General features: G+C 42.6%; 1 protein-coding gene across 2 annotated transcripts in view; it reads left to right on the plus strand.

Annotated features, from left to right (window-relative positions):
- DEPTOR (DEP domain containing MTOR interacting protein) overlaps positions 1–13,351 on the plus strand; it is a 76,992-nt gene that overhangs the window by 19,320 nt on the left and 44,321 nt on the right. For both annotated transcript variants that reach the window (XM_013185030.3, XM_048071332.2), the window contains 2 exons: positions 9,355–9,533; positions 11,556–11,679. In XM_013185030.3, the coding sequence (XP_013040484.1) occupies positions 9,355–9,533; positions 11,556–11,679 (303 nt within the window). The remainder of the gene's footprint in view (positions 1–9,354; positions 9,534–11,555; positions 11,680–13,351) is intronic.

Below are 13,351 nucleotides of genomic sequence, written 5' to 3' on the forward strand. Positions count from 1 at the left end.
TAAGGCTAGACTCCCAGGCCAGTGTGTTTTTTTTTCCTAGCTCCCAAGACTTGTTCATCTTTTCTTCTGCCAGCACAGCACTGCTTCACTGTGTCTCTTTGGACTTATCATTCTTGAATGAGGATGGCACGAACAACACACAATACTTAGATGATATCTTGCAATATCACGTACGATGACAGGAATAGCTTCCCATTATTCCTGGAAACATCTCAGTTACTACAACCTAGGAATGCCTTTGGTTTTCGCATGGTCTCAGAGTATCGATGGCTTGTAGCCAGTGGCAGTTCATCCACTGCATATTCAACTTTTTCTTATTCTGTCTTGCTTTCAGCTTCCAGGTTCACAGTTTTCAGCAGAACTTTTTATTGTTAGTTCATGACCTTGCATTTTATAGTCTTACTTGTACTTGCATCTTAATTTCTTGCATCGTGAAGGTCATCCGGTTGCATTTTAATCACTTTTGGGTGATCCAGTCAAACGAATCATTACTTTCTGTGTTTAAAAATTTGCATCAGTTGCAGATTTATTTTATAATTTAGTGGTCAACCACTGGATTTCAACAGACTTCTGGGTGACAGTGAAAAAAACTCACTCAAATCATGTTTTCTGTCAGAGCTGCAACCTATATATCGCAATATTGCAGGATTGCCAGACATAGGAGATAGAAAAGCATGAATCAGTAGCAAAATACGGTAAGATCATTTTTATTTAAAGCATTTCAGTATGGAGTGCCTCTTCTATTCAGTATTTTTTCAGTTAGTGCTTTCACAGCTTCCGTCAAAATAAAAATAAAGACTTGTTATACCAAACATGAAAAAGGAGGCTATTCATTTAGAACATGAAGAGACAAACAAAGTGGGAAGTTTTTAATACAACATAGTGAAAGAGTATTGCTTCTATAATAATTTTAAGATGAACCTACATATTTCTTGGAAGTGAATAAAAAGTCTTGAATCATAGCCCGAATATAACATTTTGATTGCTATCAGTGGTACATAGCAGTAAGTATTTTATTACTCATTTTATTACCTGTCAGGTACTGGCTATTTATGCTTACTGACGTTCGTGATTACACAGCCCAGTAATTGGATACCTCACCAGCTGCTATTTAGAGTTTTGTGTGGAGAAGGAAGAAAAATTGCTAAAAGCAATTGAGATGTCACCGCAGCATTATTAATGATGAAGGCAGAAAATCTTTTACTTGCTTTCAGCGGGGTTGCTGGGAAATGTTAGAAGGGGTGCAAACAGATGGTGCCCCTCTGAGGAGGGTAAAATTTAGGGGAGCCATCGTTGTGCCACTGGAGGAGAGCTCCTGCAGGTCTGTGGTGCTCAGGCTGAGAGCAGCCGGGCCTGCAAGGACTTTGGGATCGTGGGTACCCAAAGCAATAAAACGTCTTGGCAAAACTATTTGGCACTCATTGACAGGGTGGGAGAAGTACCACAGCTGCACCCGAGATAAGCCTAATTTCAGTTCTCCTGTGGATTTCTTGGGTTATCTCTTCAGATAGCAATAACTCTGGCTGCAGTGCAGGCCTGTTCAGTGCTGCTGGGCTCTGAGGGTGTTACGGATCTGCTGTTCCCTAGGGCAGTGGGAGGTGGGTGGTGGGAAGGCCTAGTTTGTTTCTCAGGAGGTCTGAAACCTCCTGCATGCAGTGCAAGGATCACACTCAGCTTTTCCCTGTGGTAAATGTAAAAGAGACCTCAGCCTTGGTGTTTAAGGGACATCAGCCTGTTGTTTGTTTGATTCCATAGCCCTTAGGACACAACGTGCTTCCAAGAGAGAGGTTATGGCCCAGCCGTGCTTTCTGGCACCCAGAGCCCTCGTGTCCCTGCTGCAGCCTCTCCCACTGACTCCAGTGCCACAGCCCTGCAGTCCTGCATCCTGTTCCTCATTCTCCTGTCGGTCTCTCCAGGTTTCCAAGCGGCAGTGACAGCAGTAGTAGCTGTAGCTGTAGGGCTTAGGCTTTTTAATCCATATTTGTCCTAGTCAGCATTTCAAAGGAACATTTGCTTCTCCTAGCCTTGCTACTGAGATAACAAGTCTACATTCTCTGACAGATTTCAGTATTTTTTTTTTTTAACTGACCTTCCAGGAGCCCTACACTGTTTCTTCCTCTGTTCTGTCTGTGAAATACTTTATTGAGAGTGATTTTTGGCAAAGGTCCATGAGAGTTGTTGGGATTTTGGTTACTGTGTTAATCCAGTCAAGGGATGTCTGTAACAACAGCTGTCCTGTGGTTCCTGGTCTACACTTTGAAACTGCGATGGACTGGTTCTTTTGGGGATCCACATGGATTAGGGACATGGTTTAGTGATGGGCTTGGTAGTGTTAGGTGGTGGTTGGACTTGATGATCTTAAAGTCCTTTCCAACCTAAATGATTCTGTGATTCTATGAGAAACACAATTGTATTTGACCTGCTTGTGGAGGACAAAAACTGTGAGCTCCTGAGTTTTGAGGGCTTCCACCCCAGCTGGGGTGGAGCAGGCAGACTTCCACTTTCCTTATGACTGGGGCAGGTGAAATAAGAACTTGCCTGCAGTTCATGTTTTCTTCTTTGTAAAGCATAGATTTATGCTTTCCAGTGAGGCAGAGGCACTCGAGGTTAAAGTGTGTGGGCAGTCAGAAGTATTAGTTATGTTTGTATATATATTTTGATTAAAAGTGAAATGAAAGTGGCTGACTTGGCAGGCGGGGAGATTAGCAGCTTTACAGCTTCGTGTGGACATGAGGGGATAGTGTCATTAGAACTGTAGCCTTGTGAGCTGCTGAGTTTCCCTGCTTCCCTAAAGAGAGAAGAAGAAATATTGTTCAGATCTGGTGATGCTGTTGGACTGCTGTCAGGTATGGGTATATCACAGCATGAAGAGAAGAGCAGAGGGCATCAGCAGTCCACTGTACACATTCCTTTCCCTTACAGAGTCAAACCCTAGAAAAATGCCTACATAGGCGTTCCAAAACTTGACGTAAATGTTGTCTAAAGGTCCTATTTGCATTCACTGCTTAAACAGATCAACGATATTATGATGTGCTGTTTTAAATGAAGACCAGATACAAGCTTAGATAATTGCACCTTTGAGTTTTAAGAATGCAACTTTGGTTTTGTAAGCAGTCTGTATTTTGTGACAGATCAATACGAACACACGGATCACATTTCCTAGACACACAGTCTAGAGTAATCACCACGGAGGCTGTGGTCTGATATTTCTGGATTGAGTTTGTGAGCGGAAAGAGTCTCTCCAAGAGATGTCATTTTGATTTCATCCTAGACCCTGCTCCATGCTTGGGTCTGCTCCCCAGAGCTTGCTTTGACCCCTGGCCAAGTCAGTAGGGCATTGAGAGTATTCAGGATATCCCTGGGCATGCTCAGTGACCTTATTACCTTCCAAATTTATAAACAAGGACTTCAGAAAAGAGGCATCCCCGCTATCTCATTGGAAGTCGCAGAAGCACTGTGGGATCGCCGTTTCTTTGGAAGCTTTGGGCTTTCCTCCATGCGCCAAGAGGCGGTTTGACTGAGATCTCTCCATCTGGCTCTGTGCTCTGGCATCTCCTCACATTGACGGCATGGCTGTGGGCAAAAAGAAACAGAGATAGACACAGTGATGAGAACTGATAACTGGAGATTCTGTGAAGACACCCTCTCGAGCCCTATTTCAGATGGTAGAGTTTCTTCTCTGCCACAGATACCAAATCAGAAATATCCTCATCCTATTTCCAGTATGACCCCGTGTTGTAAAGGGTGTTTTAGCTCCTGTGAATATCAAGTAACAGAACTAAGCGATTGCAGAGCTGAAGCATAAATAGAAAGAGGAACAAGCAGCAGTGAACCGCTGACACTTCAGCTGAGACTTGGCAAGCCCATCTGGAAATGCTTGTCCCAGCAACACACATCACATTTGCACAGTACCTTCATGATTGCCTCTCTGTACAAAGTTTATATCATCACTGACCTACTTTTTTTTTTTTTTTTTTTTTAATGCTGGCAGTGAAAAGGCAGAAGTTTAATGTGAAGGGAATTATAATTCTTAAGTATTTCATGTCGTTCTGTATTTTCCTGTGTGTGTATATGTGCGCAAACATTGCCATATGCTCACTTACTCTGTAATGAGCTGAGCCTGCAGCTGACCTGTGTGTTAACTTCCAGTGGGAATCAGGCTCCTAAAGCCATCTTTTGGTAAGTACCTACCTCGTGCTGCAGACAGGTCATGCAAAAATGTGGAGGAAACTCCTTTAGAAAAAAAGCCATACTTTGTGACCTCTGGGAGGATACAAAACTGTTCTGTTTTCCATAGAAAGGAGACGTTCGACTTACTGGTGCAGCACCTCTGATGTCATCTGAGAAGAGGTGTGGAAACATCATGATCTTAACTGTCATCAAATATCCTCATCTTTGGCTAGATGTTTTTTTCTATCCACTTATTCCTGTCACAGAGGATGCTGTGACTTGCTTTGCTTGGAAATAAGTAAATCTCCTCTGACAGAAATTCCAGATGTATGAAACTTGTGAATGAGCTTGAAGATGGCAGAAACCACCTTCAGTGCTCTTCCCTTCTGTGCATCACTATTAATTTCCAAGGGATCCGGTGTGGCTCAGCTCAGAGTTCGCCTGGAGGTGGTAAAGCTGCAGAAGTGGAATGCATCCTGGCTGCCAGGGCTGGGGCTGGGCTGTGCGGACACGGTCGCTGCAGCCAACTGCCTGCGCTGGAGCAGGGAGTGGTGCAGCTGTACCGTGTGAGAGTGCTGGGACTCATCAGCTGCGGCTGCGGCAGGACGTGCCTCATGCCATGGCTAATTAGAGCATCAGCGTGCATTGTTCAGTAATTAGTAAATTCTGCTAAGAATATCCATTTTAAATGGTCTCTTCGCTGTTATTCTTCCATTAAAAAAAGAGAAGTAGTTCTATAATTATGCGTTCTGTGATACATATGAGATATATATACACATAAAAATATGTACAAACATATATGTGATGTATGTGTGCATATGTATGTGTATGATTGCATGTGTGTGTGCATATGTGTGTGTATCATTGCTCCTTACTGGTTAAAAGAAGTGAATGAGCAGAGCACAATGTCAAAGCCATACAGAATCATAGAACCACAGAATCATTAGGGTTGGAAAAGCCCTCCAAGATCACCTGCTCCAACCATCCCCCTACCACCAATGTCACCCACTAAACCATGTCCCTAAGCACCACGTCCAACCTTTCCTTGAACACCCCCAGGGACGGTGACTCCACCACCTCCCTGGGCAACCAGTCCCAGTACCTGACCGCTCTTTCTGAGAAGAAATGTCTCCTCATTTCCAACCTGAACCTCCCCTGGCACAACTTGAGGCCATTCCCTCTAGTCCTATCACTGGTTACCTGTGAGAAGAGGCCGACCCCCAGCTCCCCACACCTTCCTTTCAGGCAGTTGCAGAGAGCAATGAGGTCTCCCCTGAGCCTCCTCTTCATACTGTGCTGCCTATTAGGTGTCAGGATCCAAACTATTCCCTACACATTTTTACTGATCTTTGCTACGATAAATATAAGGACAGTATAGGATGTACCAGGGAATGGCAGATGAATTATTCAGAAAGCTACCAAGAAGAGCAGTAGGCTTTTTGTCTTTTCATGCGTAGAAATCAGGACTGGGTGGTGTTCTGCAAGGTAGATGTTAGCCAAGCACAAACTACTAGACTGAAGAGAGGGAAGTAGCTGGGTGAAAGATTTGAGCTGTGGTCCAGTCAGTGAAATCAGTGCTGTTTTCAGCCAGCACATTGGCCTTCTGTGGGTTTTAAAAGCAAAGTGAGGCTCTTGTGCAGTCACTGCCTTTGTGAAATCCTTACCCGTTGGTTCAGAGAAAGATGCAACAGACTTTAAAAAGCATTATTTTCCCTAGTGGAAAACAAAACACAAATTTCATGTAGCTGTGAGAGCAGTTTCTTCCCAAATGAGGTCCTGATTCTTTGTTTCTTAAGCAAAAATTTAGATTTTTCCGTTTTCATGACTTTTCTGACAGTTGGTAAAGAAAATGCCTAGCGGCTTCTCACCAAGTAACATTGTTCCTGACTAGCCCTGAGCACATTCACTGCGAAACAGGAGCACAGTGCTTCAGGTTAGCCCTTTCCACACTCCACAGGAGGAAGGCACTTTTATCTGGAGCAAGAGTCCCCGCATATTATTCATTAGCACCAACTCCTGTTTAGACAAGGCCCCAAGAAAGCTGTTCTGGCATGCACGCATGCAAATACAGACTGTCTCTGTTTGTTGTAAGAACAAATATGAGCCATAGATATCAACGTGTAAATATTAAAGGGTTGCATGTGCCTGTTCCAGTTCACAGGGAATGGCTCAAATGCTTTAGTTCTCACATCATATCCCACAGGTAGCAGAGACCGTGGTCCCAAATGCAAAACCCAGCATGTTACCTTGAATAATGCAGGGAATTACATACGGATGATGTACTGGTGTACACAAGATTGTTTTCTGGAGATAAGCTCCAGTCCAAGGGGTTGCTGAATGAAGGTTTCCCCCATGACCCCTTGTTGTTCACCCTTTCTCTTCTGCCTCTTCTCCCCTCAGGCTGCTCAGGTTTGGTAAGGCAGCTAATTTTCCTGAGCAGCTCTTGTGAGAAACATCTTCTAGCGAGAGAAATGCGCTTAGTGTCAAGTGATATCTTCTCCAGCCATAACGTGGACTAGCTGATGAAAAGTGAGTAACATTACGTACAGGAAAAACATTGAGGTCTTTTGATGAGAAGCCTATTTCCAGGTGCCAAGGGATAAAGTATTTACCACTTCGCTTGATCCTTGGTTCCAGTGTATAATCACATTCTGTTACATTTTTTCCCCCTTTTTATCCCATTTGATTTGGCTCCTGATAAATATGGCTGAACACTGACACATTTTTAGAGTTCTGGCCTAAACTTGATTTATGTACTGCAATGTAAGCTCAGTAACTTCATCTGGGGTGGTTACATTTGTACTGTGTGCTAGGCACAATTTCAATTTATTGAGCTACTTCTCCTCCATAAAATTTGATTTTTAGCAGATTCATAGAGGTGAGGGAGCCTGACAGACAGGAGAGCATACAAGGGAGAAAAACAAATTCCCTCTTTGTTCATTTCAAACAAATTAGCAGGAAATAATTCAGCATGTACATGATGGCTATACACCGTAGAATAAGTACCCACTTGTATGTGGAAACTGTACATAAATATTTTTTTCAGGTTTGTTGAAGCTTTATGTGGTAATGTTCTGTTTGACTTGATGATTTTGTAACCTCTTAGAAAATTTGGATCCACGTTAGCTAGTGGGTGGAGACAGTTAAGATAATGAAATTTCTATGAGTTACATGAATATAAGCAAAAGGGTATTGAGAGAGACCCTATAATGCTCTGCGTAAGAAAGAAGGCTGTAGAAGGACCCCGTATCTTTTGACAGGACAGAGAACTTAAAATACTTGAGACTACCAAGTGCAGGAAAGCCTTCAGCCAGAATTTAAGACACAAGTGCTCGATTTTGGTTCTCTTGGCTACTGGCTTATTTACAGAATACTGTACCCCTCTTGGCACACTCCAGCATGGAGTTTGTGCAAAGGATTCGTAGAACCAGGTTTTCCCTTTTGTATCAGATGAACACCATTCATTAAGATGTAGAGCAGTGACTGAAAGGTGGGTAGAGCTGTCTGCATATGTATTATATGCTTTTTCCATGTCTTTGTTTTTCTAGATTATTGTGCGGCATAAGACTTGATGAACATTAGCAAAACCTGAAATATATTTTGAAAGTAAAGCTCAGTCAGAAATACTGATAATTACCCGTTCTATAATTAGAGCTGTGTAGGCTTTTCTTTCTAAGTATGGCAACAGCTGTTAGAGCACATCTGGAAAATATGCTTTAAGCAAAGATATTTTAGCTCAGAGATTTTCACGATGCTTGTGATATTTACCAGTATTTCCTTCCAGAATACTAATCTGATTTATTAGTGTTTTTAATAAAAAAGTTTTCATTTTTTAATGCTTCCAAAAGCTGGTTTTGAATTCATATCACGGATTGGACATTCCGCTGTAGTTCAAGGCTGAACGCTGCAAAACGAAACCATTGCTTTGCTACTATTTTTAGGTAGAAGTTTGTCTACTGCCCTAATAACACTGTCGTCACCAATTTCAGCCAACTGTTTTCCCTTTCTTTGGTTCTAAAGAGAAATAATTGTTTCACACTGGAATCACGTTGAGAGGCCAGTTGGTCTCATGGCTGAACTCCTACTCTGTGCTTCCCGTGACCCAGGTTAACACCCTGCTGTGCTATAAAGAAAATAGAGAGAGTTGTTGCCCCTACAGTTATTACAGCATCACTCAGAACTTCATTCAAGTCGGTGAGAGTATTTACATGGTAGCACCCTGGGCACTTGGAAATGAACGGCAATATTTCTGCTTGAGGTAGGAGCCCAAGAGTTGTGGCTTCAGTGTTTTCTTAACTGCTGTGTACATACCTGGCGCTGCAAAACCGGGATGAATAAATTTATTAACGAAAAACAAAAAGAAATAAACAAGAAAGCAGAAAGCTAAACAACTTAAAAAAACCTCTGTCCATTAATTTATTGATACAGATGTTACTCGTTATATTTGTTTGGAAAAAAGTGACTAAAAATAAAGATGCAGGACCCAAAGGCCTTTAGTAACGTAGCCAAGATTTTGCATTCAGACCTAAGTGTCTCAAAATCAGCCAGCCTCCTTGCTTTCATTATGATGAGGGAATGTTGCAGATAGACAGCATTTACCAATAGTTTGCAGAGTAAGAAATAGGTTTCCCTTTATTTAGAGTAGGAGGCAACTTTTTTGTGCTAGATAACATTACGTTGAAACAGCTTTGTGACTGAATTTTAAATCATAAATGCTGTACTTTTGCAGCTGGAGGCAAAATGGAGTTACCTGAACAATGAAGATACTACATTTAAAAAACTGTATGAGGTTTAGAAAAAGTCTATGGCAGTGGTACTGCAAAATGAAAGAGTGACATGGAACAGATTAGCGGCAACGTGGGAAAATTAATTCCAAATTATTGACAGTTTAATTGACAGACAGGAAGCATTTTAATGTGCTTCATATGCTCTGCTGTTCTTCATTTTTCAGTCTTTTCCACCGGACAGAAAGCCAGTTTTCCCAAGGGTGGGGTTTGAAATGGTACCAATCGGTTTGTGGGGATTGCCAGCATGGGTGGAAGGCTCTTTTCCCCTTGTGTCCAACAGCTGCAGAGCCCTTGGGGTGAGCCAGGCTTGGGCACACTGGCTCAGCTCTTCTCCCAGTTTTGCTGGTGGCAGAGGTTCTTTGAGCACCAAACTCATAGGGTGATTTTCGATCCGCAGGCTCCGACTGCACGAGGAGAAGGTCATTAAGGACCGGAGGCACCACCTCAAGACGTATCCCAACTGCTTTGTTGCCAAAGAGCTGATTGACTGGCTGATTGACCATAAGGAGGCCTCCGACCGAGAGACAGCAATTAAACTTGTCCAGAAGTTATTGGATCACAGCATTATCCATCATGGTAAGCGCAATATCACTTCTAAGCTAAATTTTATTGGCTGTTGTGAATCAAAGAGAAATCCCGCTCCTGTTCTTCTCTCAGGTATAGGACAGGTAGGGTCCTTTCCCTGCCAGGAACAGGGTATCTGGCCTGAAGGGTTCTGCTCCACAAGTCCCCCCACTTCCCCAGGGACATGGAGAGGCAGTCAGGGTGTAGAGTTGTGTTCCCCATGTTGGCACAGGAGGGAAGTCCCTGCAGACCGTGCTGCTTCTTCCCTGCCTCCCTAGCATCCCCAGCTGGATCCTGCCCCCTCTGCTGCCACCACCAGGCTCTGCCTGCTGTCCTCCCCTCCCTGATCCCCCTACACAGCCCCGTCCTCCCCTGCCAGCTGAAAAACCCATCTGAAAAATCAGCCAGTAAAAAAAAAAAGTTGTCTTTCTTGCAGGGATTTGTTCTCCAGCTCTGTTCCTCGCACCAGCTGCACAAACATTTGTGCTGCTACAGCTGCAAGAAAGTTAGATGTCCGACTGTGCCCTGATTAATTTTCTCCTAAACTTGTTGTCTGTTTGAGACCTGTTCCATTTAGCGTCTTGAATAACAATTCACACTTATGAAAAGGAGGCTACCAAATCAGTGGTAGCATTTAGTTGCCTTTTAGTGCACAAAGAGGCTGGAAAGCACAAAACCAAAGAAGATTCAAGCCCTTTATTTCAAGTATCATTACCTATTTCAAAAACACAAAATGTACAATTTGTTTCTTTTTTAATAGGAAATAGAGCAACTGCTAACAGATGACTGTTGACTTTATGCAGGGGTGACTGTGTGTGCAGGGATACTGCTGCTATCAGCAATGCATTCACAACACCTTAATTAAAGGAAGAAATGCACATTCTGAATGCGTGCCACTTCTACAGCTTCTGCTTGGGTATTAAATTAAAATTCTGGGTTGTTATGGAAACTGGGACTCACGGTAGATAGTTAAAGAATAAAGTAATTATAGGGTATTCAAATCTGACTACTTAATCCTCTATTGAGAAAATGTCAGTGAAGAGTTGCATGGATGCCTGAGTGACTTAATTTAATTGAGCAATAGATATTTTATTTCTGAGTGCTTGTTTAAAATTTTAACAACCTTTAAATGTTTTCTACCTCAGAATCCAATTGCACACTGTAACTTTCATACAAATTATATACGTGTGTGTGTGTATTACACATAAAGCAGGTGTCTATTGAAAATTTTCATGCGTTATGATTGAAGTTAATGAAATTGTTAGTGAAGTTAGAGAGGGCAAAGTCAGGTAGGTTTAATCAGGTTCTGCAGGGATCCCAGAGCATCCTTTCAATACCAGCATCAAGTGCAAGCAGTACCAGCTCCTGCTGCACGTGAGCCCATGCAGGTGGGCTGACAGCTCTGCTACAGCCCCTTGCTTGGGATTGCCTTCCCGTTAATTTATGCCCTTGCTGCAGCTCTCTTCTGGCATTTGCAGGAACCCACCATCAGCTGGTCTCTTACAAATTCTTATTCAGTTTTTCTCAGTGTGCTCCTGTTGTACCTCCCATTTGCTAGCTGGCATGGCAGAGAGATTGAGACAATTTTAAGTGAATTTTGAGAAGGCTTTGATTTTGACTGTTTCTGCAGGGAGACTCAGCTTTCCTACAGCATTGTTTAAATGGTACAAGTAACATTAAGAAGTTTGCCAATCCTTAAATCACTGGCTGCTCTGCACTGGTATCTTTTTAGACAAACTGTTTACATCAAAAGGTTTTCCAGGTATCTACCAGATGGATGCTTTTTTGCTATTCATAGCTATAGTTATGAAACTGACAAACACTGATCCCTCTCAGCTAGAAATTCTGTTACCTGTCTGAAAGTTTTCTTCAGTCTTTTATCATTTATTAAACCTGCATGTGGCTGTATGCTAAGAAATACAGGAGGCTAGACTCCACTCATGCTTGCTTTGTAGTTCACTGGTGATACCTGCTAAATGGATTCTCAACCCTTTAGCATCCTTGTGAAGATTTTTTTTTCATTTTACATTTCAGTTTGTGATGAGCATAAAGAATTCAAGGATGTCAAACTGTTCTACCGCTTCAGAAAAGACGATGGGACATTTCCGCTGGATAATGAGGTGAAGGTGTTCATGAGAGGACAAAGGCTCTATGAAAAGTACGTTGCATTCAGTATCCATCATCTGTCAATAATACTACCGCAGGAGGCAAATGGTACTTGTTCATCCATTTTTGTATAGTCAGAGACTTCCAAATGATGCAGTAATTGGCCTGCATAATCGCGTGACTTCATTTTGTAACCCTTCTCTCTTTACATTTCCCTTTTGCTTTCCTACCATGTTGACTTGTAGCATTTTGGTCTCAGGCCAACAGTATGAGTTTCAACAAGGGTAAGTGCTGGTTCTGAACTTGGGGTACAACAACCCCAGGCAGCCCTACAGGATGGAAAGCTACCCAGCAGAAAGGGACCTGGGGGGGTCGATAGCTGTCTGAATATGAGCCATCAGTGTGCTCAGGTGGCCGAGGAGGCCAACAGCATCCTGGCTTATATCAGAAGCAGTGTGACCAGCAGGGCTAGGGAAGTGATTGTCTCCCTGTACTCAGCTCTGGTGAGGCTGCACCTTGAGTACTGTGTTCAGTTTTGGGCCCCTTGCAACACGAAGGACATCGAGGTGCTGCAGCATGTCCAGAGAAGGGCAACGAAGATGGTGAAGGTTATAGAAAACAAGTTTTACGAGGAACAGCTCAGGGAGCTGGGGTCATTTAGCCTAGAGAAAGAGAGGTTCAGGGGAGACCTTATTGCAATGACCTTTAAGGAGGCTATAGGGAGGTGGGGATCAGTCTCTTCTCCCAAGCACTAAGTGATGAGACGAGGAAATGGCGTTAAGTTGCACCAGGGGAGGTTTAGGTTGGATATTAGGAAAGTTTTTTTCACTGAAATGGTTGTGGAGTATTGGAACAGGGTGCCCAGGAAAATAGTTGAGTCACCATCCCTGGAGGTCTTCAAAAAATGTGTAGGTGTAGTGGTTAGTGACACGGTTTAATGGTGGACTTGGCAGTGCTAGGTTAAAGGTTGGACCAAGTGATCTTAGAGGTCTTTTCCGACCTAAATGATTCTATGTTTCCATGATTCTATGATTTTTTTTTTAAAATGAAATTGCATTTGTTATATTATGTTGTCTGTGGTTTGTAAACACATCCTGTGTCAGAACCCAGTGTAAATTTTAGTCCTTTCACTCTATTTTATAAAAAAAGAGCCACAACCGGATGATTGGTCATCTAAAATTGTAATCACAAGACCCAAAACTTTAGTACATCAAAATATACTGAACAAGTGGCTACATATTTCTCTGCAACTCCGTCTCTACGGCTTCACCAGGAGTTATGATTTTAAATAATGAGTGAAATTAATCTTCGCTGTTCCAGTCTGCAAAGCTTCTGCATCAGAGAGCTTATACCAAAAGCAGTTGCAAAAATAAACCTCAGCCAAGAACATCTAATTAAGATTTGAAATTAATGATTGTGCTGAGATACTGAATATCCCACTGGATTACTTCCGTCAAATAACTAGGCAGCTTAACCGTACTTCCCGATCTATAATTAATGACATTTTTATTCAGGATGTAGGGATTGTAACGTGGCACTTTCAAGCAGAGTGAATAAAATACATGTTGGCATGTGCTACAAAGTAATGCAAAAGTTGCGGTGTGTTATTTACCAAAAAGCTTCAAGTATTGCTCTGGGCTGAATCCTGCCCACACTCCCTCTTGGTGAGAGACACTGAGTCCTCTGGCTGGAGTCGTTTAGTTTCCCTCCTGCAATAAATTAAC

Source organism: Anser cygnoides, chromosome 2 (assembly GCF_040182565.1).
Source record: "Anser cygnoides isolate HZ-2024a breed goose chromosome 2, Taihu_goose_T2T_genome, whole genome shotgun sequence".
NCBI classification, from domain to species: domain Eukaryota; kingdom Metazoa; phylum Chordata; class Aves; order Anseriformes; family Anatidae; genus Anser; species Anser cygnoides.